The 25,971-nt window shown below is 45.0% G+C and overlaps 1 protein-coding gene across 1 annotated transcript in view; it reads left to right on the forward strand.

Moving 5' to 3' along the window:
* The window catches only part of Dock2 (dedicator of cytokinesis 2), a 405,024-nt gene that overhangs the window by 335,453 nt on the left and 43,600 nt on the right, over positions 1 to 25,971 (forward strand). The window contains exons 31-34 of the mRNA XM_060363865.1: positions 5,758 to 5,858; positions 5,950 to 6,008; positions 17,180 to 17,328; positions 24,897 to 24,982. Coding sequence (XP_060219848.1) covers positions 5,758 to 5,858; positions 5,950 to 6,008; positions 17,180 to 17,328; positions 24,897 to 24,982 — 395 coding nt within the window. The remainder of the gene's footprint in view (positions 1 to 5,757; positions 5,859 to 5,949; positions 6,009 to 17,179; positions 17,329 to 24,896; positions 24,983 to 25,971) is intronic.

Consider the following 25,971-nt stretch of genomic DNA (forward strand, 5'->3'; position numbering starts at 1 on the left):
AAGACATACATAGGGTTGGGGGGGCAGGGAAGAGAAGTCCAGGAGCTTTAACTGGGGCACATATGCAAATGTGACCTCCCGAAATGGAGCCTTCCATTTTCTCACTGTTGAGCAGGCGCCACCTTTCAAAATCTGTAACATTTTCTTACTGTTTTGTTCCCACTGGCGCCGAGGAACAGCCAGTCATAGACACTGAAGTATGATTTACAATAAAGCTTTCAAGTACATCTCTATGACTTCCCAATTTCTCCAGAAGCCATTTTGGTGTGTGTGCTCAGCCAAGACTCGAGGCCTCTGAGACATTCAGAGGAGTATGTCCCCAGGGTAAGTAGAGTAATGTCCCTGCTCAGGCCCACAAAGAATGTGCTCTTCAAAGCCTGATGGGGAAGTCTGTATTGCTGCCCATGGCTACAGGGGTGAGAGAGAAGAACCCCACCCCACCCTGAAAAGCCCCCTGCAGGGGAGTCTTCCACCCTTAGAGCCTCTGGTAGCAGACACTAAGGGAACAGAAATCACCTAGCGTAGTAACCCAGGGCCATGCTGTTGCTACCTGCTTGTCTGAGATGCTGAGTTTCCATCAGACTGGCCTTGCGCTCAGCAGCGCAGGCAAGGATGTCATTCTACCTGAGTGATACATCTACAAAATGCCAACTGCCCTCCCACTTCAGGGGGCTTTCCCAGGCCAAGAGCATGTTGGGAATGCTTACCAGTCAGCTGCTGTTGAAATAGTTCCTCTTTACAGAGCATACCCTGTCTGAGTCCTCTCTAAAGTTTGTCCAGTGAGCCTGTGGTCATGAGGCCACATCTGGGCCTCTTGATGTTTCTTTTAGCACTAAATGTCATCTGAGATCATTACTCTTGCTTTTCTGTTTGCATATACGTTTTCTTTCCTCCTTCTGATGAAACATGTCTACCCAAGAGTGTTCACAGTCACTCTGTGCTCTGTGCCTGGTGTGAAGTTGTGTCCCTTGGGAAAGGTGATACGTGGGCTGAGACCTGTGTCATACACCTTGCTGAGAAGATGGGTTGAGGTATCTTTGCTGGGCTGAGAGGATAAAGGTCATCTTGGAGCAAAGTTCTTGATTTCTCCTATGTCCTTGCATTCAGACCAATGAACCAAAGTGCACAATGTTGATACTAAACAGAGTAGCTGCCATTTTTCCATAGTTTATATGCCAACTCATAAGAAAAAAATCACTTTAAGGGCCATTCAGCTGCCCTGCAAATTTGATGCTGCTGCTAGTTAGCCTCTGTTCTGAAGGAACAGCAATGAGTAAGACCCAAAAGCCATGGGTGAAGGGTCTGAGGTCAACGCCTTGATGGCTTTGGAAACAGAAACTGCAGTGCCTGATACAAAATCCCATGTGGAACCATGGCCACACTCTTGGTTCAGGGTATCATTATGGCCTTGGGTGAGGGTTGCTCTCTAGGTGACGTATCTTTCACAGGGCAACCAAGCATGCCACTTTGGCTGTTTAAGATCAAGAGAAAGGTTTTGTTTCCCTTAGAATGTAGCACAGCTGCCCACAGGCCCCACTTACAGGCCTGTGCAGAGAAGTGGCTATTGCCACTGTGTTTGGAGGGGCAGCATGGGACCATATACCTGGGGGCCAGAGAAGCAGTATGTGACCATACAAAGGTCAGCTGGTTTGTTGTGTTCCCTTGGTGTCAGCAATTCCAGCCTCGGAACCTGCTGTCACTCTCGTCTGTGGGTTAGAGAGATATTCTCCCAAGACAGGATCAGCTCTAGTCCTCTGTGCCACTCTTTTAGGTTTCAGAAAACTTTCCTGAAAGAACAATCTATATGAGGAATACACCAAAGAAACGGACGTGCCATATGTGAAACTCATGAATTGTGTGGTTTTTAAGTGAAGTACTTCACTGCTCTGTGCCTCCGTTTCTTCCGTGTTAAATGAAGATGCCACTAGTGGCTATCTCTTTAAACAGCTGTAAGGGTTAAGTGACTTGATGCATGTAACACACTTAGGAGGGCGCTGGTAACATAGAGCCATTTAATAAACGTTCCCTTGTTAGCATCATTTTGATGATGATGGTGATGATGATGATACTGGTGGTGGGAGGGTGATGCCAATGGTGGCAGCAGAGGTAGTGGCGGTGACCTTTAAAACATGAGGGCTAGGAACTCAAGTCAGTTCTTGACAAGCAAGCCAGCAAGGAAGCAGCTTTTTGATCACCGCAACATAGCCCGGAGCTGTCACGCCCACAGTATTCTGTAAACTATAGAAAGGAGCTAGGAGCACAGAATCAAATGATTCTATTCTAATGAGGCTTCCACAGATATTTAGTGAAAAGTACCCCAAAACTGGGTCATTTTTCAATTTTCTCTTTGTTCCCTCATCTTTTCCTCCCCCTTTCAAGAATGGATGTGTTCTCTGTACTCTGCCTGGAACACCCTCGTCTCCTTCTTGTGGGCTCATGTATTATGCATGTAATGCCAGCAGGAGCAGCCTCTGTCCAGAGCAGGAGTGCAGGGAAAAGGAGATTAGCCCTAACCTCTCCTCTGAATGGTGGTTTTGTGATTCAAAGGGCAAAAAGACAACAGCTCCATGGGTGCCACTCCATTGGAGCCAAGGCCTGGAGATGTCGGTCAGTAGCCACAAAGCTACAGCCAGAAAGGATGAAAACCTCTGGTGTCCTACTGACTGTCCTATGCAATCAGTAGCGCAGGCAGTCTAGTCTTAAACTGACTAGAAGAGAGACTTTGACCACAAAGGATAGATAAATGCTTAGGTGATGGATACGCTAATTGGCCCAGGGGTATAGATGTATCTAAACTCCCCACTGGAGCCTGCATACTTATACCATGACAATGTGGTAATTTAATCCAAAGCTTTTCAAAGTGACAGAGCTCAGGAGCGAGATCAACTTGGTTCCCAATGCCACCTTCACCAGTGGTCTTCAGTTTTTTGTTTTGTTTTGTTTTTTAATGTCTAAATGTAGATAAAACCACAAAGTTTGTCACTTCTCACAGGGATATGATTTTTATTGTGTTTAGATTATGTGTTTTGCATGTGTCTCTCTGCATAGGTATGTGTGTGTGTGTGGTACCCACAGAGGCCAGAAGAGGGCATCAGATCCTCTGGAGCTGGAGTTACAGCCTGTTGTGTGTTGTCATATGAATGCTGGGAACTGAACCCAGATCCTCTGCAAGAGTAGCCAGTGCCCTTAACCACTGAGGCATCTCTCCAGCTCTTTGGGGTTAGGGGAGGGGGAGTTCATTAGAATACACATCATGTATGTCCATTCACTGTGAAATCATTCCTTAAATACTACTGTGGCACAGCTAGGTCAGACATGCTACTATTTACATCATACACATAAAGGTTATCAAGAAGATGAAGTCTTTGTCTCTATGATCTTTCCATTCAGTAGTAAAGATAGAAAGTAAATTCCTTGGTTTAAAATATGTCATGATTGCTGTGAACAGGGAGTAATGGGGATGGATGCCAGCAGATCTGCTTTAGTGTGCATTTCTGGGTAAGGATTTTGTAGAAACTGATATCTAAACGTGTGTTGTAAGAGTACATGGGAGTTTGCTGGGGCAGAATTTCCTCCTTTAGTCCTTATAACTACACCCTTTGGGGCCCATTATTCTCATTTTCCAGATGAAGGAGCAGAGGAGACTCAGACAGGTAGGATAGCATGCTCCTGGCAGTGGAGATGAGAATTAGATTATACCCCTGGAAAGCATCCTGACAGTATCCACAGAAACAAACAGAAAATAGCTATACCTGTCTCTCTCCTGTGCTCTGTGAGTCCAGCCCTAAGAATGTACACCATAGACAGAGGTTCTCACATGGAAAGAGGTTCAAACAAGGGGAGAAGGCAATGCCACTGACAGACAAAGAGAAGTGGGACCAAGCTATGTCTCTCTAAAGAGGTTAAATGTCTATAATATGTCTATAAATGTAAAGCTGAAATAACCCTCATAGTAGCATACCATGAAGCAATAAAGGAGAATGAGGAAGCTATGTGTTGCTACTGGGGAATCACAGTGTAGGTGGGTAAAGGAAGAAAAAACAGAATACAGCAGACTGGCTTTTTTTTTTAAAAAAAATGTGCATGTGTTTATTTATTTATACAGCACAGCTCTCTGAGGGAATACCAAGACATTCCTTCTTCTGAGGAATTAGGCTATGGTTTAAGATGGGATAGGAAAATGATATTTCATTATTGAAACTTCTGTTGTCATCCAACTTCTAAAACCATACGGATGTTACTTTCATGGCTTCTTTGATTAATTTAAAATAACTACCTTTTCAGTATGTCCCGTAGGGCTGTATAGCTGTGTGTGACTAGTCCTTAGGGTTTCCTGATTTGAAATAAAGCTGTGCAGCTCATGGGAAATGGGGCCCCAGGCCTGCTATTCTCTGAAATTGGACCTCTAGGCCTGTGGAAGGTATGGCATTAGCAGTCACGACCATGGCAGTGGTGGCTATCTGTAGCCTGTGGTGAGCAGACTTGAGTGGAAGGTGACTGACTTCATGGCAGGGTGGTCCCCCTTGCTGCTTGGATCTGTCCTTTGGCCACACAGTGTACAGAGACTTAGCAAGTCCAGCCTGTGGTGTCTTCAAACACTTTCCCTTGAGCGTTTAAGTTGATAGACTCTGCTTTGGTATTTGGATATCGAAAAGAAAACAATGAGACCTGCAGGTATTTTGAAGCTCTTCCTGCAGTTCGTGCCCTATGAATACATCATCTCATGTCACCTTTACTGCAGCCCACTGCAGTGAGTACTGGATCACCCCAACTTTGCAGATAAGTTTTCTGAGATTTATCAATACCCATGCTGGACCTTCATCTTTCAGGCCTGCAGCCCATATCAATATTGTCATCAGCATGCTCATCTGTCTGAGTACTTTCCATATGTACGTGTTGAATGAATATTTGTTCTGCTCTGTCACACTACCAGCTGGGGGAGTGGATTCCGGCAGTGTCTTTCACAGTCAGCAGCAGATCACACACACACGCACGCACATCTGCAAAACTTACGGAAGTTGAGACCATGAAAACTGCTGAAGAGGAGGTTCTAGCCTTACACCCTCACCCTCAGTGGTTTTTTGGTAGACATGTCTCTGGGCTTTACGCCCCACTCACTAAAGGTGAGACTCTGAACATCTGGGCAGGGACAGAGTGATTAGTACTTCTAATGAATTTCCAAGCGATGCTGCTGATGATCTCAGAGCCAGGCTTTAAGATCAGTGAACAGAAGGGAAGGCAAATGCAAAATGGTTTAAGACAGAACAGACTGTAGGCTGGCACCTGCAAGCTATCAGGTAGATCAGGGAGGGTACTCATGAGGCTCTGACTTCCTGGACAGCCTTACCTTTCACACACCTATAATTTCAAAGCAGGAACCAGCTCATCAGAGATTTCCCGTTGGGCTGAATTATTTGTCTTTAAAAAAGAAAGAAAACATGAAACAACAAAAAGAACAACAGAAGCACAAGAATTTCAACAACAACAGGAATTCAGCTCTAAAATTCTCCTTGACCAATTCCATTGTCAGGGAGGGAGAGGCATGGCCAGGGTATGGAGAAAAATCATCCATTGTCCTTGCTTTGGCCAGGATGTTAATTTCGGAGTCTGTGCCAGTTAGAAAATTGCAGAGCACACAATTAAACTGGTCTTGCCTCTGTCTTCTGCCGTCTTTATAAATTATTCACGTTCCCCAGCATTTACTATGCCTCCCCTCTCCCAGATCCTCTCTGTGACTGCTCTCTTCTTCTCTTACAGCTGTGGAACAACTATTTTCATCTGGCAGTTGCTTTTATCACCCAAGACTCTCTGCAGCTGGAGCAGTTCACACACGCTAAGTACAACAAAATCCTGAATAAGTAGGTTGCTTTCTTGGATTTTTCTGAGAGGAAGGAGCTTCATGAGAGGCTCTGGAATGGGGTTTAAAGCAGGCATTTTTGCTCCTTCCAGGTACGGAGACATGAGACGGCTCATTGGCTTCTCCATCCGTGATATGTGGTACAAGCTGGGTAAGTAGACACCCATGCCCGGAAAGAGGCATCTGCAGGTGTCCAGCACCTTCCTGAAGACCAGCCCCACCCTGTCCTTCCCCGCATACGTGACTCTGCTTCTGTGTGATGCCCCCAAAGGCCTATGAAGTCAAACAGGAATTTATGAGAGGGAGGAGGAGGAAACAGGGCTGCTGTGGGAAACTGTTCTCACGCATCCAAGACATGCTTGCTGCTGATTGGCGGTAGCTAGTCTACATCCTGCTTCTTGAGGGATGTGGTCCATACCAGAATTTCGAACCTCACAGAGTTGGAGAATGGATTCTCTGGAAAAGACTCCAGAAGCTGCCCCTGTCACAGTAAGCTACAAGGATGGCTTGTGGCTAATGGTGAAGGGAGAGGGATGGCAGCATAGGAACCTTTATCGACATTCTGAGTGTGGTCTGGATAAAAGAGATGCTGTTGAAACTTCATATCACACCCTTTACAACCACCCCTCCTTTCTCTTACTGACCAGGAAACTAGAAAGGGAAGTTGCTTACAGACAATTAGACACCACAGAATATATTTTTCATTCCCTGAGGACAGGAGAAAGAACTCTGGCTTATAGACAAAATTCTGGATAAAAGATGGGTAGATGAGTGAACAGATGTCAATAAAGAATGAGGACTTCCATCTCTGACATTTGGCTTTCTTCTCGACTACCTGGTATACAATTGCTCTTCTCTAGGCTTTTTTAGCTATTGGCCTTTTTTTAGTAGAGGCATTTATAAGGGGGTTTGTCTCTCCTGGATGTAATCTTAATGAACATCCTAGACTGTGCTTCCTACTTTCCAGAAGTCTTCATATCTGCTGGTCCTTGTCAGAGTTTCTGGATAGCGTTTAGATTAGAGTCCGTTCTCTGCAAGGAGAGGGTACAATACAGAGGCTAGATTACCAGTCTGATTTCTGTGGTTGTTGATGACATCAGAGTCCAGAACCTAAGAGCACATAGTTGATGACAGGGAGGCCATGAGTTGGCTCACAAAGTCTAAAGCAGAGCAAAGGACCTAGGCCCAAAACAGACTGCCACAGCTCTGCCTGGGACCTTGCCCAGTCATGTACAAGCAAGCTTCAAGCAAGGGAATTTAACATCCCTTACCCTAAGTGAAGGAAATAACACCTCTCCCAAGGTGCATGTGAATGAAGGTCATAAGAGCAAAGACCACGGCAAATGTAGCTGTGGTGGTCTGCACCCTCGTGTCAGAATTGTTATTCCTATTCTTGCTCTTGAACAACAAGGTCGAACCTCGTTGTGCTGTGCTGTAGCCCATTGCCATCAAAACTCTGTCCAGCGTACACCATTAAAGCCCAAAGAATGGGGTCCAAGCAGTGAGACAATGAAGTAGGTAGGGCTGCATAGGTATAGGTAACCCACACAGAGCCAGTAGTGCAGGTTCCGACAACACGTGGAGTAGGATAACCTTTGCTTTTCCTAAGTATTTCCCCAGGGCCACTCTGGGAAACTGGGTCATCTCTCTGGGCTCTGTTCTCTAAGATGCTGGTGACACACTCCCAAGCTATAACTATCAACACCTCGTCAGATAGTATTATGACCCCTTGGGAATTTCTTTTTATCGTGTCCTTTTTTTTCCCCCCTGACTGCTTTGAATAAGGAAAGGGCTATCAGAAATACCTTGTCTCCCTTGCCATTTGTGTCAGTTGGCTTTTTGTAACTATGACCAGAATAGCCAAGAGAATAACTTGGAAAATTCCTAATTTGACAGGTGGTTTCAGAGGCCTCAGTCCACCAGCCTTAACTCTGTGAATTGAAAGCTGATGGTGAGGTGGATCATCATGAGGCTCACCTCATGGTGGAAAAAAAAGTTGGGGGTGACGAAGTATAACCTCACCCCCACCATACAGTGACATACAGCCCATAGACCTACTTTTCTCAGCCAGGCTCTCCTCTTAAAGTCTTCAACTCCTCCAGGAAATAATTGGCACCAGGCACCAGCTATAAACCGAGCCTTTAATAGAGGAGCCTGTGTAGGACATTGTGTGTTCAAATGCTAACACCATTGTTTTGCAAGAAAAAAAAAGACATAATGTACATGTAGACACATGAAGATATGATGTAGGCACAGACACATGTAAGAGCAAAGTGCCACAGACATGCTCCAGCAGAAAGCAACAGCCCATGGCTGCAGCACTCCAGCTGCTTGCTATCTGCCCGGAATATAAGCCCATCACCACCACGTCTTTAGATTTTTTTTTCCAAAGAAGCCAAAAACAAACAAACAAATAAAACCAAACAACAACAAAAAACCCTAGATCTTTCAAGACATTTTACAGTGTGTGAATATCAATGAGGATTAATTGAATGTTTTTAAAATATTGCATGCTCCCAGTGAATGAATGACCCTCTGGCTTGCACACTTTATTTCTACCAACAGAGACTAGCTGAAGCTGTGGTGCATCTCTGTTCCCAGCGCCACACCCTAGGCTCTGACAGAATCGCAGAACTAGGAGCTCTGCTTCGTTTGTCCTGAGCGCCTCCACACGGCCTGCTCTCCTCTGAGCATCCTTCACTGTGTTGTTTTGCCCATGGAAGATTTTATTTTGATATAGATTATGTTTTGGCAGGGAGTCTTGTACTCCCAATTATGCTGATGAATGAAAAGCTGTTACCAAATATTCCACCTGCTTAGAATCGCAGAACATCGGAGCTGGAAAGAAGAGCCTTTTAGAGATCATATTGTCCGGCATTTTTTTTTCAAGCATTTATTTTTAGCTGAGGGCTCATAAAAGAGAAGAATTCATGCTCAATAAGTAAATGGGATAGAAGCAGAAATGTTATAATTAAAGTATCAGGGGGCGCAGAGCCCATTATAAATGGCTTTCTGACTCCTGGGGCAGACCCCTGAGGATCACTGGAAGAGGGATTTATATGATCCAGCCCACATTTTACCAGTGAGGACACTGAGGCTAGGAGAGGAGAAAAGGTCTCCTACCCAGCCAGTTAGTGGACCGGAGGTAGAAACCAAACAAACATGCTGGGAGAAGCGCTTGCTCAGACACATCACAGACCTCTTGGCTGCTCAAGATTCCTGCAGAATGAATTAACACAATGAAAAGACCTGTCATCTGGAGGTTGCAGGACAAGAGCCATTGATTATGACTGCCCTTCAGGATGGCATTTGCTGGGAGAGCAAGGAGTTTCTAAAAAACAATTGTAAGAACAGAGAGAGCCAGTCCACCCCAAGTGTCAAAGGGGGCTAGGTGTGGCCTCTGGCACTGTCATCTGAATGCTTTAGTCTCCTATTACCCTGCTAGAGATCTGGTCCCAGAAAGCACCACTGCACTGGCCTTCCTGAGATGGCCCCTTGTTCAGACAAATGATATTTACTTCAGGAAACAAAAATCAAAGGAAACTTTACCAAAAGAGCCACCTGTCCCCTCTTGGCTAGACATCAGAGGGAGAAGGAAAGGATATTAGTCTGAAGGGGTGTCTCTGGCACAAACACACACACACACACACACTAGGCTCCCAATCATTAGTAACATGGCCACCTTCTTCTTCCTTGTATCTTGCAGGAATAAAAGCTGAAACTTGAGGCATGGAGGATGAGTGGCTGCCTCATTGACATCCTACCCTGTGGTTCTGTGGGATTCTGGTGTTATCGCACTAATGAGTTTAGCTTGATAATCCACACCAGGACCAAACTCCAAGTTCATTAGGGACCAATGTAGTGAGACCACTACACAGCTAATGATGGACTTTTAAGGGTGGCTTGCTGACTAGCTGATTGCCCATGCAGTAGCTCTTCTCCTTCTCAAACCTCCTAGCTGACTGGATCCTGATAATGTTTTTGTTTTTAGGATTGTAATTTGCTCAGCTAACAATGTCTTGCCGTAGATATATGGTCAGGTGACCTCGATCTGTCACATGAAAAAAATCACACCCTTGTGTGTATTTAGACAAGTATTTCTTCAAAAAGAGAAGGGGGGTGGAGGAAAGGGAGAGGAACAAGAGAGTAGACTCAGAGAGCAGAGCACATCATTATTTTGCCCTTCTTTCTTTCTGGAAGATGACGTGATGGCTGGAGAGGCAGCAATTATCTTGATGCCTTGAGAACAACACTAAGGATAGAAATGTCTCTAAGCTCCATCTTCTCAGATTCACAACTTCAAGCTGATCGGCTTCTGAGTTTTACTTAAGGAAGAAAATGAAAGCTTTGGTGTAGCCTTGGTGGCCAGATTTCCATTACAACTAATTTGGCTCTTTGGTTTTATAGGTCATAGAGCTATGGTAGATCAGGAGACGCAGGAAGATCAACACCAAAGGTCAACAAGAAATAGTTCCTTGAGCTGCAATTAGAAAAATTTGTCTTTGGATCCCAAGTCTAATGTTCTTATGAATAATCTTTTTTCCAAACAGTTTATAGTTTCCAGTGATGTGAAATAGCCAACTGTGTTTTTCAAAGACTACCGATAATGAGTACATCATCATGCGTGTTGGTATTTGAAACTGTGCTTTAATGCCAGCAGCAATCATGAGACTCAGCATCAGTATCGTCTTCTCATTAGGAAAGTCTGCCGCATCCATGTGATTATAGAGATCTAATTGCAAGGCTTGTCTCAGGCTTGATGGTTATTTAATATTCATTCTAATGGGAAGAGTCTAGGCTTGTGTGTGCTCACACTTACATGTATGTTAGTCTGGGAGAGAAGGCATGTAATGAGAGTTCTTGATGCAAGAAACTACATATTGTTAGGAGCCCAGCCATTTAAGGGCTCCTGCCATTTGTGTTTAGAGGTCCTGAACTAATGGCAATGGTATAGCATCCTAGCACTGGCTTTCTGCTTGGCATTGGGCAATGCTCATTTTGCTAAAATGACTCTGCATTTAACCTTCCCACACTTCTTTAGATTAATGTTTGGATGGTGTGTTAACAGTCATCATGGGAAAGAAAGACAGTGGCATCTTGGTCACATATGCAGGACTACCACTCCTGGTAGTAGTAAGAACAACTGGGCTGTTTCTTCTTATACATCTCCCAAGGAGCCAAGCATTATTCTAAGTTCCAGAAAAAGTGGGAGGGTTGAAGGGAAATAAGGCACGATTAATACCCTATAAGGAAAAAAAAACTGTCTAGATAGGGAAATTTGGAATATTGCTCTTTAAAGTGAAATGATATGGTACAGAGCCCATGAGGGAAATGCTTCCTAAAATACATCAGAGACTGAGTGGTCCTCATCATGACGGAAGCCAGGATGCAGCAAGGCAAATATTCCAAGATAGTAGACTGAGCAAACATGCTTACTAGGGTTGGATGATATGCTTCCCAGAAGAAGAAAGAATGGGATTAAAGAAAGCACCCATCCATACACCTATGCATATAAAATATTGAGCACTGTAGTGAGAAGAAAAACTGGAACTGTGGAGCACGATACCTTAAACAGCAAAGAATACATGTATTAGGATCAAATTTAGGATTCTTGTAGTAAGGGCATTTTGGGTTATTCAGATGGGCCCAATACAATTACAAGGTCCTTATATATGAAGAGAGAGCAGGAGAATGAGAACCAGAGAGATGTGAGGAAGGTCCATGGCCATGTAAGAATGCAGGTGGGAGGAATCAAAGGGGGCTCTAAGAGCCTGAAGTGGGAATGAAATTGATTCTTCCTTGGACTTCTGACTTCAATCATGTGTGTTCATACCCTGCTCTTTTAGTACAGTGAAACCCATTTGAAATTTTTGATCTCCTGTAGTATGAGATAATTAATGTGTTTGAAGTCATCAGTTGGTGGTGATTTATGATACCAATAACGGAAATCCAGTTCAGGCACCTTCTAAAGGTCATGTGAATGATGTTACAACTGAAAACATGCTAGCAACGCAGGCCTTCATTGACTCACACGATACCGCTGAGAAGTTGAATATTGATTGCTTGATTATAATTTTGTGATTAATGTCTGTAAAGATGAAATAATTGTAGAATGGAAACTCAGGGCACACAGAGAGTCTATAAGGACCTACAGAGTGTGTGAGCCACTGACTACCCCAACAGGAAAGAGCCAAAATCTCTTCCTTCTATAGACCTGTCCTGTCAAAATAGAACGTAGGCCATGTATCTTCTTTTAAACACTCTAGTATCTACATTAACAGATTATTTAAAAGCTCTGGGCGTGGTGGTCCTTGTGTATTATACTAGCACTTGGGAGATGGTGACAGGAGAACTGGGAATTCAGTTTAATCTTTAGCTCCATAGGGAGCTCATGGCCAACATGGGCTATAGGAGACCCTGTGCTAAAAGACAAAGAAAGGGAGAGAATTAAAATAAGCAATGAATTAATTTTAACCACACAGATGTGTTTTGTGATGGAGCTATACCCCAATAACCTCATCATCAGTTGAAAATATTATAAGTGGAAAATACATTACAACCCCCTCACCCAGCTTAATAACCCAGCATATTGGAGTATGGCTCCAGCATATGGCGTGTTGCTTGCTTTTCTCATAGTGCTGAGGCTGCTGAGAGCCTAACATCGAGAGAGGACTGGATTTCAGAGAAAAAAAAAATCAGAATTCAAAATATCAGAGTTGAATCTCTATTTTTACTTAACCTCACATTCCATTTTATGGCTTTAATGGATGATCAGAATAAGAGATTTTTAAGGTTAAAAAAAATTTTATTTTTGGGTAGATTTTTGCATGCTCGGAGTATGTTTAACTCTGAACAGCCATACCACAAACGTTCAAAAGACACATGGTTCACAGCATCTATATTGAACCTTAGGGCTGTAAAGAATAACCTGGTGTGTTTATTCTTAGGGGCATATTTGCTCAGAGTGAGGAGTGAAGCTGAGACCAAAGTGTGAAAGCTCAAGAGAGAAAAGGCAGGGTACACTGGAGAAGCAATCGACCTGCTATTGAGGGAAGTCAGGTGCTAGGCATGGGTAGGGCATGAAGGGGCCCCCAAATGGCCTGAAAAACGTGGTACTTTGCACACATCTGTGAGGGTGGGCTAGATAGCATCCAGTGAGCCTGAGAACAGTAAGGACGATTGTGAGTGTCATAGCAGTGAAGGAAAGTTCACCCGGATCGCCTTTCCCTGGTTAGTTCTTTGCAATAAAGTGAATTAAAGTTTAAAACAGAAGACTGAGCAGTCTGTAAGTACCCAGAAAAGGGCCAGTGGCTTTCTCATAGTGGAATGTTTTTATTGTATTCTGCTCTCTAGAACCCAGCATAGTGCTGAGCCTAAACGATCCCCCCGCATCACACGTCGCCATCTTTAATTATTGCCCATAATGCTGACATTCCCTCAGGCACCAGACCCTGAAAAGCCCCATGCTTCTGTGTTTCTATTCCCCCTTTTAATCTTCTACCCATTTTGGAGGACTGGGGAAGTCAGCATCATTGAGTCACATGCACAGTACCCCTGACCCTGGAGTAGACAGAATGAGACCTTCCTGGGAGTATCTGCCTCAGAGACTCCACAGGCCTCTTCCAGTGCTGCCAGGATGGTTTTCCAAGCTGATGTTGGAAGAATGGATGGCCTTGCTCACTCTTCTCCCTTTGAAAAGTGATGTTTTCTGTATTTGTAAGTCCCTGGGAAGTCTAGCAGACTCTGAAATCCAAAAAGGGCATAACTTTCCCTTATTGTTGACCATATCAGAGGCTGTGGCAGCATGGAATGCACCCTACAGTCCTGCCCCCTTCTGTCCTGCGTCAGCCTGATGGGACCAGCAACCTGTCCAGCTTCCCTCAGACAGATTCCCACAGATTTCCTATCTTCTTCTCCTTGCTCATCCTCCTAGTGACCCCAGATCCTCAGTGTTCAATTGTCAGTCTCCCCTGAGGGCATGATGAGCAGTGACACTGAGTGATGAGCAGCTCAGGTAGGAACACACAGGGCCCCTTTGCACCCATACACCTAGGCTTTCCCCAATCTCTCATTAACAATAGGACCCTTCCGGGACCTTGAACTGGCACATCTGGGCATAGCTTGCTGGCTCACTGCCATTTTAAACACCTTTTCTAATTGCTCTCTCTTCCCAGTGACACCTAGCATCTATTATAAAAAAAACCCTCAAACCAATTCCTTTCCTCTTTATCCTCCCCTCGTATAGCACCAGGTGTGTTTCTTGAATGAGAATTCTTTTCTTTTTTTTTTTTTCCAAATGTGTTTCTATTCAGTTAGCTACAAATGTGTTCTTTCTGTGAGTTTGTGTACATATGTATATAGATACAAATCCATGCACTTATTTGGTTATTTAAACAAAAATGCCAACGTGCTAAGTTTTTGTTTATTTGTTTGTTTGTTATGATTTTTTGAGAGAGGGTTTCTTTGTGTAGCCCTCATTGTCCTGGAACTAGCTCTGTAGACCAGGCTGGCCTTGAGCTCACAGAGACCTGCCTGCCTCTACCTCCTGAGTACTAGGATTAAAGGATAAAGGAATAAAAATTTTTTTTATATGTGCCTTTGCAATCATTGTGTTTTTAAAGATCAGCATCTCTCTTTCTCCTCTTTCCTCGGTCTCTCAAATACCTGAACAGACCTCAGAGAAAACAGGTCAAAAGTATCTAAAAATCTATTCCACAGCATGTCCAGCATTTATTTTAAAGCATTTTAAATATATCCCTCACGCTGGCGCCCTCTGGTCTTCTGCAGCCTTTGTGGCTTTAGCAGCATCCCAGTCCGTAGTGCCTTATCTGACAGTTCTAATTTACCTTCTGCTTATTATTGCACTCAACTTTAAAATTTAAAGCCCGTCCGTTGTTTGAAAAAGATCTTGAAGGACAAAGTTAGAAACCTAGAAACCAGGTTGGCAAAGGAAGAGTCTTCTTTTTGTCTATTTGGATTAAAATGAGCAGTTGGGGTTTACGTTTAATCCAAATGTCTTCTGTGATGGGGCCGATGATCCAGAAAAGCATTTCTGTGCCTGAATTCCTCGTTTATTTCTCATAGCTGCAGGTTTTCCTTGGTTGCTGCCTCTTTGCCATGGATCTGGTGGAGGTGGTCCTCCAACATTAAGCGTAGCTTAGGCTGAATGAGAACTGATTTTCAATGACCTTTCCTCCTAGCTCCCTTTTCCACTCCATCAGGAGCCATACCAGGCTGCATACTGTGCCACTTGGGAGTTTCTGTATCCTCGGGGGCCCTCTATATCGTGTCTAGCCTGACAGTGGCAGAAACCAGGCAGGTTCCTGGGCTGTAGAGTTCAACAGGAAGAAGGGACCAATACTGATGATATACTCATGGTGCCAGCTTCAAGGGTGGCATTGCTGGGATTTGTCCCTCAGTCCATGGAAACTCTGCAGTTCTAGGTGCTAGTCTTCATTCTTCACCTCTGTGATGTCTGGTGCCTGTGTTCTGCGGTGCATACTAAGCTCTGCTCAACAGGCTATTTTTTGTGGTTTATTCTGTGAAAACAGCATGGTGGCAATAGTTAATGCTCTGTGACGTGTGTCACATGCCATTCAGTGACCTGCCAGCTTGCTAAACAATGGCTCTTTTATGAGACAGAAAATAAGCAATGGGGAGGGAAGGAGAGAGGGAAAGAGGGAAGGAGGCAGAGATAGATAGATAGAGAGAGAGAGAGAGAGAGAGAGAGAGAGAGAGAGAAAATAAATGTGTGCATACATGGCCTGGCACGCATATGGAGGCCCAAGGACTACCTTGGGTATTTGTCCCTGTCCTCTACCTTGCTTGACATGGATCTCTTGCTTATTTTCCCATTGTTGGCACCAAGCTGGCTGCTCTGTTAGCTTCTGGGATTCTCTTGTTTTGTCCTCCCATCATCCCATAGGATCGCTGATATTATATATGCTTGTGCTGTCTGTCCATAGGTTCTAGGGACTCAAACTCAGGTTCTCAGGCTTGAGCAGTAGGCCCTTTTACCCACTGGGTCATCTTCTCAGCCCATGATTCATTTGTTCTCAAAACAGCCTTCTGACATGAATCCTATTGATACCTTAAGTTGTAGGTGAGGGCGTCGAGGCCCCCAGAGGTGAGACAGACTTTCTCAACATTGCACATTCACTTGTTAGGGTTCCATATGGAACTTCAGGCAGTCTGGCTCCAGAATCAGTGCTCTTAGGTGTTTTGTCCTTGCTGAGGTGTGGCTGATTCTGCCTGTTGCTATGCCAAGCACACACAGACATAATTTCACATGTCTCCTCAAGAACTGGATTTGCTAAGCCCTTTGTGAGACACACAGCCACACCAAATAACTGGTGACTAAAAGAGCCAGGCGAAGCATTTTTCTCATCTGACATACACTAGTCTGTTTTCTCTCAGTGTTACCAAAACGATGAGAACAGATTCAGGTGTCTGCCCTCGTGGAGCTCAGTAAGGGAAGCAGATTTCAACAAACAAGTCTATGAGCAAAGACATTTCAAGGTTGGGTGAAAGGCAGGGAAGGGGGTCAGAAAAGGTATCTGTCTAGCTAGAGTGGAGAGTGAGATACAGAGGGGCACTTGTCTCCCTGTGCCTGGGCTAATATGGGAGCCACCCAGGGGGAAAATAGGTGATGACACAGAAGATCTGGGAAGCAGTCAAAGAAAGCATCCTTGAGTCTGGCTTTGGAGAGACAGAAGCAAGGCAAACCTGTGGCACTGGAACCAAACTAGTGCAGCTGAACCGCAGACAGATGGGAATGCCCTGTGATGAGGCGGAAGGCACCAGAAACTGAGCTCTGTCCACCCTAAAGTGCTGCTTTAAATCCCACCTCCCCACCCAAGCTGCTCTACAGCCTGTTAGCAGAGAGAATTGCTTTTGTTGTTTCAAAAAGCCATTGTTAGAGCCACTTTATCCAGCCCTTGGAAGCATGGCTCATGATGCAGATGGATTTAATTCTAAACATCCCTGCACACCCAACCCTATCACTTCTTTTCAATTAGGGTTGTGTTTTGCAGAGGCGTGATGCCCTCACACATACTGAAGCTCTCACCACATCCCATCGCTATCAGCCTTCATACACTATCAGCCTTTGTAAGCGGACTTATTTGGGGTGACACATGCTCCTCTCTCAGCAAGCTAACCAACACATAATGCTCAAAGCTGCCTGGCTCCTGGAAAACAACGATAGAAAAGTTAACTACCATTTTGACTCCCTTCCTCCTTTCTTCCTCTCTGCAGCTTTCAGGATCAGGACCTGTCCATCATGGAATCGTTTCATGAGCCCCTGTCCCTCTTCTCTTGCAGGCCAGAACAAAATCTGCTTCATCCCAGGCATGGTGGGACCTATCTTAGAGATGACACTTATTCCTGAGGCTGAGCTCAGGAAAGCCACCATCCCCATCTTCTTCGACATGATGCTTTGTGAATATCAAAGGAGCGGGGCTTTCAAAAAGGTAAAAAAAAAAAAAAAAAAAAAAAAAAAAAGGATGCCGGAATTTGACACCAGCATCCCTAATCCTCAGTCCACATTCCCCTAATGATAGCCTTATTTCATCTGCCTGTGCTTTATTCAGAGGCTTCAATAGGTCAGGGACATTATTTGTGTGTCCAAAATGAGCTGGCAGATCACATCTGGTCAGTATTCTATCACGGTTTCTGCCTCAGGCCAATATGAAAAATGCATTTTCTTGCTCTGTTGTTAGTCCATTCCTTCCCAAGATATGGGAATCTTACTTCCGGATCCAGTGACTGCTTCTGCCATATCATGCTTGCTCCCAACTTTGCCTGGCACGTCATCTTCCTGAATGACTTTGAAAAATCTACATTATCTAGAAAAAAAAAAAAAGCCCTATTAGCCAAATGTCACATTCACATTGTACTTCAAAGTGGATAACAAATGCAGTTAGAGGCCTGTCAGTCAAGAGGCACTTGGGTGTACGGCAGGAACCCGGGGCTTCCTTTAGCACATCATTCAGAACCAGTGTAAAATGCAGTAATTCTTGTCCAAGTATTTGTCATTAGAAATCAGGTCTCCTAATGAATGGGGGTAGGATGGTCATCAATGCCAACTCATTCTAGAAATTTGGCGGGGATAGAAAATGTCCATTCTCATAGCAGGTGTCTGCACCATTTAGTCACTTGATTTTTTAGGAAGGTTGGTCAAAAAATCACAGAGAGGCTGCCTGAGCATCTCCCTTGCATTCTGATCACTTCCCAGGAGCCCACCCCCTCAACCAGTTGGAACTCTTGTTCTTCACCTTCACCCAGTGTCTCTGCCCCTTGCTTCAAACCCCATCCTGCCACCAAATAATCTTCTTTGAAAGACTTGAATTGGATGTATCCAGGTCCTTGATTTTTCCGATCAAAAAAATTGAAGTAAAGATGCACAGAGATGGCGAAGCACCAGAGAAACAATTCTAAAACCCCTACCTTCCCTATCAAGATATGGCTGAAAATATATTTGAATAGAAACTATCACAGAAGGGAGTCTTTGACGATTGTAGGAGTGCAGATGGAGAAAGGAACCCCACTTGATTACCTGGGCTGGATCAACCTGGAAGTGGCAGCCCAGAATGAGTACCTGAAGTCAAATTAGGATCAACTGCCATTGAAGGGAAAATGAGTCTACGAAGCATGGGGGACACCTGAAGGAACATGACATTAGGTGAAAAGCCATCCTTCTTCCCTTCAGAGCAGCACCTCCCATCAGCCAACACCTTAGAAGAGGTCCTGAACACAGATATGCAGAGGAAACACCCCTGTCCCGGATGGCATGCAGCGTGCTAAACAAGATCTGGTGATTGTCTTATCGAGACCTCATTGTAAGCGTGCCTCCCGATTGCTTCTTTTCTCTGCTCCCTTATCTTAAGGGACAGAACAATCAGGCTGACTAATGGGGCAGGTGCCCTTGTGAAAAATAGCCAGAATGTTTGATGGGGGCTCAGCTTGGAGAAGAGCTGACTTAGGTGCATGACTTTGGACTCAGCGCAAGTGGCTGTGGAAGCTGTCCTCTGCAAAGGGGACAGGCAAGACCCTGAGGAGCCCCCAAGCAGCCATGATAGCCAAAAGAAAAGCAGAACCAGGTTGGAGTCTAGAATTTAAGAGATCTTCTGTGCAAACCAGCCTAAGTACATCATTCTTAAACAGTCTGAGAGAAGAGGACCCTGTGCCCCTCATAGAGAACCCAGAATTCCCAAAGGACTAGGAGAGTTGAGAGGAAAAGGAGGCCAGGCCTTTTCTCTCACTTCATACTAGGCTTTTGGGCCTAGAACCAAGTATCCAGCCTTTCTGTGGGCTCTTTCCTCTGCTTAATTGCCAGAAGAGATCCTAGATAGCTAAGGCTTACTATTTGGGAACAGCTCTGCTGCTCCCTGGAGTCATGATTCATCTGCAGAAACCAAGATAGGCTCAAGGGGGTTATAATGGGCTGAATGAGAGTGAGGATGGGCTAGACTCTGAGTACCTTAGTCTACTGGAGGACAGGGGACAGGGAGAGGAAGAAGTCTCTCTCTCCATCATGTAATTCTTTGTTCGTCTCAAGACCAGATTGTCCTGTTTCCGCCTCTCGCCCAAGTCCTACGTTACGTAGGCAAATGACAGGTACAGTTGATGTCCTCTTTATGAGGCCAGTCTTTCCTCCCACACCATTTCAAAACTCTGTCATTGCTTAGGACAGGATGCCCTCCTCCATGGCATACTCAGCGAGTCTTTTGTTGGAGAGGAGATGTGAATAAGAGGGGCCTAAGGTTGGCCACACCATGGCTGCTGTGGCAGGGGGCGCTATTCCCCTGTAGGATAAAACAAAACCAAACAGACAAACAAAAAAACACCTCATTGTGTCCTGGCAGTGAGGTACAGCCATAGCACTCATCTGTTGTGATGACTTGTTGTAAGCCTGTCTCTATACTATATCAGGAGTGTCTATGGGCCAAAGCTTATCCCTCAGCACAAAACTCCTAGCATCCTATAAGTACCAGGCACTTGCAGATGTCAAGTCCTCCATCCAACCATACTTCATGAAAAGAACCTCAGCATTGGGAAGGGCATTCCAGTGCATTTAACAATGAGCTTGTTTTGGCAATGTAACCAAAGGCAAGAGAGCAAGAATGTTCCAAGGAGACAGTTCTAGAGGTTAGAGAATGCCAGTCATTGTTTAAGTGACCCCCTTGTGGTGGTGGAAAGGCTAGCTGCCTTTCAGGACACTTCTCTGTGGAAGAAGAAAATAAAGGCAGCTGCCTGGGAGATCGTGGTAGGAAGGCGGGACCCTGAGAGAGAAACTCCGGAGTGGCCATCTAAGATGAAGATCATACAGTGGGATTGTATCCCAGTCGGCCTGGGGGCTGAGCACCTAACAAATAGGGGAGACTCCAGATAGACTCTAGCTAAGAAGAATGTGGCCTTTGATAACAGTATCTATCTAGCACCATGTTTGCACACAATAGGAGCTCAATCATTGCTGAGTGAATTAGCAGATCAAAGGGTCAGTTCAACAGGTTCTGTTGAGTCTGAGTTTTGGCATGGAGTAGGCATGGGATGCCAATGGTTCAGACCATGAATATAAGGATGATAACACATACATGTGTTCTGAGCAGCTCTTGTGCTTTGCAGCCTGAGAGACCGACTCTCTATAATCTGAATGAGTTTGGGTCTCTCCAGTTCTGTCTCCTCACTTATCAGATGAATATTATACCATCACAGGCTACCAACATGTGCTCTTGGGGGAATGCATGGGTTAGGTAGAGACCAGATCAAGAAAAGGCTACCCTGTTTGTGACCAAAGGAGTCCAAAGGATGACAGACAGCTTCATCCTTGTTATCCCTCTGCCAATCAGGCGTGTCCCCATTAAAATCAGCACCAAACGTATGAGGAAACCGTAGTGGTTCCTAAACTTCAGCTTTATCAGGGCAGGGCTTTCATCAGAAAACATTCCACGGAACATGATAATAAACAGCTTGGATACTGGACAGCAGCTAGGAGAGGCAGGAGAAGTATGGAAGAAAGCCTGGCAAGCTAGAAGAAAAGGTCCTTTCTAGAAGCTTGGGGTTCACACCCTTGGTTTGAATTAGCTCTCAAGACTCACATGAAATCTGCTAATGTAACTTATTCCCTAGCGATCCACACCTGGCAGAGATGGGGTGAGGAAATGACAAAGGGATGTAGCTGTAAAGGTGGGGGATGAAGATGGAATTAATTTGGGTGAGACAGACTGCATTCTATTTGCCCCATAATGACAGTGTCCAGGGCAAGACCTGTCACAGTGACGTTGCAGTATATATTTGGGAAGGGTTAGAACCCTGGGTCTAATCTACCTCAAGTTCAGCCAGCCTTTCCTACCCAAGAAAAGCCTTTGCTTCAGTGTCCACGTTTATAAAGCCGGGGCACTGTTCATCTCCCTTGCCTACCAGATTATATGAGATTTTAATGTCAGTGACAAGGACAGAGACACAAAGATGTCTATGGTAGTCACTGTAAGCCCTTACTGAGAATCCGCTGTGCCCCAAGCACCAGGCTTAGCCTCAAACACATGATTTCCCAGTAATGTCTTACACTGCTACCAAGAAGTAGGTGCTGTTTCCAACCCACATCTAATTGATAAAAAAGAGTGACATCAGAAAGATTAGCTAACTTATCTATAACCTCATGACCAGGAAAAAAAGAAAATGTCAAAGAATGACTCAAGCAATTCTTTTGCTGCCAAAGCCCGTGGCTATAGGCAAGCCTGACTATGGCACAGGATGTTTCTGTCAGAGACCTCGACTCTCCTACTCATCCCAGAAAGACTCAGAGGAGATGTGTGCCATCTCTGGCTCTGCCCCGCTCCCTGGAACCCTGCAATTTCCCCCCCGACAGGCTCTTTTGTGACCCCGAGACAAGTGCTTATTTAGCCCATCCACTGCTCTGTTCAAAAGAGCAGTTCATCTCACCAGGAGGAATGGTGCCAGCATTTCCCAGAGAACCACTCAGACAACAACAACAACAAAAATGCTGTTTCTCGCCCAGGGCCACTCTCCAGTAGCATTCAGCAGCAATAACGGCAGCATTACTGGTGATAGCAGGGGCAAACTTGCTCAGCGCATGTGAGCTTATACATGGCTGCAGTGCTTTACGTGGAAACCTCCTCTCCTCCTTACAACAGTGTGATGCCGTGGCTGCTGCTGTGATGCTCTTTGCACTGACGAGAGATTGACAAACTGCAGCCACCCTGACACTTGTTTTGTAAATACTGCTTTACAGTGCGGTGGCTGCCATACCAGCGCTTCTGTGCTGTTTGCAGCTGTTTTTGCACAGCAGAGCTGAGCAGTTGTGACAGAGACCATCCTGCCTGTAGGGGCTAACATTTATCCACCGGCCCATTACAGAGATTCTTTGCTAGAGGATCTTTGGCAGCTCATGGTATAGCTTATTGAACAGAGGATTAGCAAGCCCCTCAAGTTCTTCATATGGAAGGGAATAGAGAAAGGACCCAGCACCTATGTGTTTGCACTTGTGCCACCACGGCCAAAGTACCCGATAGAAACAAATTAAGACTGGGAAGATTTATTCCAGCTCATGGATTCTGAAGGTTCCTGACCATCATGGGAGGGCAAGAATGGCAACTCACTTAAAGGTGGCTGGTGTTTGGCAGAGGCTGTTCACATCACAGTAGGCGAGGAAGAAGAGCATGATGGGAAGAAAGGCCTGTGCAAAGCTCAAAGGCTCATATCTAGTTACCTGCTTCTACCAGCTCTGCCCACCTCCATAAGGTTCCATAGCCTCCCAAAACAGCACCACCCACTGGGAACCAAACATTCAACACCGGAACCCAAAGGCCCAGACATGGAGACTGTTTTTATATTTATCATCGTTGGGCTTATTTCTTTATGTTCTTAGTACAAAAGACATCTCTAACTATCACATCCTCCAGCTCCTGACACTGAAAAAATAATTCATACAGACGAGAATGCCTGCAAGATGCATCTTGTAAGAGACATGATTTATTTGCAGGCTGGCAGCCCATCTCCTCCAGACAGCCCCCGCCATATCTCCTTTCCCCTTTCTTCCCTTCTTTCCTTTATAACAAGAGGATGGGAAAGGCTTCAGGCAAGGCTAAATTCAGGAGCTGGCTGACTGGCTGGCTTACTTCCTCCCTCCCTTTCTTCTTCTCTCCCTCCCCCCCCCTTTCCCTTCCTCGAAGTGCCTGCTCCAAGCTGCACTGCTTTCCTATATTCAGCATTCTCACTTCCACAGCTTTGCTCACACCATTTCCCCACAGGAACTGCCCTTCCCTTCGTATTTATCACAACCCTATGCCTGCCTTTATCTCTTTCAGAAAATGGTCACCAAACTCTGGCAATTTACAGAAAACCCCTTTGTACTTGTGCTAAATCAGCAGGAGTTTCCTGGTCCTTTCTGTTGACTCTGAGCACCCTCAGTGGGGGAACAGTGGCATCATATGAGTAGTATTCAGGGAAATGTTGACTCTGTCCCCCGCCTTTTTATCACCTCAGGATCTTGACTCCGTGGATAGTGATGACCTTCCATAGGGCTACCAGCATCCATCTGAGGCCAGAGACAGCCCCTGCTTCATCTGTAATAATAACTGACACTTACTGGAGGCTGTGCCAAGCCAGGGATGGCTGCTCATCATGCTTCATTGCATTCAAAGGTGGCTCTTGACTTTCCAGGCCTCATGGGGGTAGTATGAGGACTGAGTGTGGAGACCTGCATTAGAGGCCAAGTAACCCTGATGCCTCCTTAGATCTCAGAGGCCTTTGAGAAGGTCCCCCTTCCTCCATACAGGTATCAGTTTCACTGGGAGCAGTGAATAGGCCAGGTGGACTGCATGCTTGGATGCATTCTTCAGGATATGTATCAAGACAATGCAAACTGTTTTGAGTTACAGTCTTGTAGAAAAGTCAGAGTAACATGCTTTAAGAAGGGTATATTGAATAAGCCATGATTCCCGCAGGGCAAAATGCTTCTTGACATTGGCACAAGGGAGAAAACCTTCTCTGATTTCAATGCAACAAGATTTTCACAAGTATCCAAAAACCACAGAAGGATACTGGATTTCTGGTTTCTAATCTGATCTCTGACTTTTGCTACAGTTACTGGTCTCGAATCCCATGAGATCTGCCATTTTTTTATAGCTTAACTATATTTCCCAGCAATATTTTCATTGCATATAACAAAACTTCACTTTAAACTGACACACATATAGAGAAAGAGAGAGAACCAGCCAATTATATACATACATATCAATTCATACATATCAACTCATGAAAACGGAAAAGCTTCCAGGGACTCAGAGTGGCATCAGGTCTGTGTTTTGACCCCTCCTCTCTGGTTCCCTCCATGGAGTGTGCTTCCAAGCAGACATTCATTAGTGTCATCATTAGCTGTCTCAGGCTTGTAACATTCCTCTTCCGGGTTGAGCATTAAGACTCTTGTTGCCAAGAGTTCCAACAAAGTCTCAGGTTAGACTCACTGAATAAGCCTTAGTCTTTATGATTCTTGGGACGTGAGTGTTGAAATGCACTGATTAGAAGCTAGGTCTGTGCCCACATTTGGCACGAAGGAGATGTTTGAACCTATGGACTAAGATTCCATCTGGTATGACCACTAGACTGTGGGTAAAGGAATGCAGGACTAAGATAGTAGCTGTCTGACACAATGTACCATTGATGCGGGGCCCTGTCACCTGACTCTGTGCATGCTTAGGATGCCCTTCCCCTTTCACCTTCCTGCAGAGCTTCTATTTTACCTTGGAGAGCAAGCTCAAATGATATAGTACCTAAGAAGTACTCACTCTCTGTCCTCTCTCCCTCTTACACCCCATCTTCTAGCCCTCATCCCGGATACCTCCCCTCCACCCTATAGACACTTGTAGAATGAATTAAGTCCTGTTTAGCTTTGAATCCACAGGTCCAGGCACTGGGACTGGGAGAAAATCCCTGATGTTCCAATTCCACTAATTGAATTGACTTCCCAGGCACATGGCCCTCTAATGTTGTAATTGTTGATTTCCATCCACTTTTTCAGTTTGAAAATGAAATCATCCTCAAGCTGGACCACGAGGTGGAAGGAGGCCGGGGGGATGAGCAGTACATGCAGCTGCTGGAGTCCATGTAAGTTCAGACTAGAGGACCAGGAAGTCTGTGAAGGGCTGGCCAAAGGTGGAGGGCTCTCGATGTAGGGTCTTGAGATGCTGGTCCTCCTGGGAAGACCTTTCCCAGAAGCTCATGATACTGAAATAACTGTTGTTGGAGGAAAGTTTACATTTTCCAGGAAGTAGCCCTGCTTTGCTATTGACCGGATGGGCAGGATAAAAACAAACATTGTGTTGGAAGGAGAATGGAACCTGACAGTGTGAAAACAGCCTCTTCAGATCTCAAGTGTGGAGTAATTACTGCCATTTTTCCTTTTGGATTTTTGACAGATTTTATTCTGAGCAGCTTACATTGTGTGTATCTCTGGTCAGGTTTACTGTCTGTGCTTCACTGGGTGACCTCCTAAGTTCAGGGAAGTAAGTGCATCCATCCCCAGAGGATGCTGAGAAGAGCATCCTTGAAGGAGGTGTCAGTGGGTCCCTGCAAGACTTCAGTGCCCAAGTCAGGAGCAGACACTGCACAGGAGACAGCTCTCAGCATGACTAGACTTGGTGTCAAGACATTTTTGTTTTGTTTTCACAAATGTTAAGATGTAATTCACAAAGCGTGTTGTCTACCCAGAGTGCAACGCTCACTGATTTAGTGTGCTTACTAAGCTGAGCAACCACATAACAATGAAAATTTTCATTATCCCACAAAAGGAGCCCTGTACTCTACTCAGGCACACCTGTCCTATGCCCATATGTGTGTGTAGCAAAACACTCCCCATTTTCTAGCCCCATGCAAACATGACCACTTTCTCATTCTGGCTTTGTCTGTCATAGACACTTCATAGACTATGGCACTTTGTGACCAACTGTTCATTCATTCATTTGTTTCTTTCACTAACAAGCTGATGGTTATTTAGGCTGTATCTACTTTGTTAGCTCTTAGATTGACTCTGTGAGTATAGAAAGTATAGTACCTTAGTGTAGACTTGCAAAGCTGTAGGGTAATATCAGGATAAG

The sequence above is a fragment of the Meriones unguiculatus genome, chromosome 11, assembly GCF_030254825.1.
Source record: "Meriones unguiculatus strain TT.TT164.6M chromosome 11, Bangor_MerUng_6.1, whole genome shotgun sequence".
Lineage (NCBI taxonomy): Eukaryota > Metazoa > Chordata > Mammalia > Rodentia > Muridae > Meriones > Meriones unguiculatus.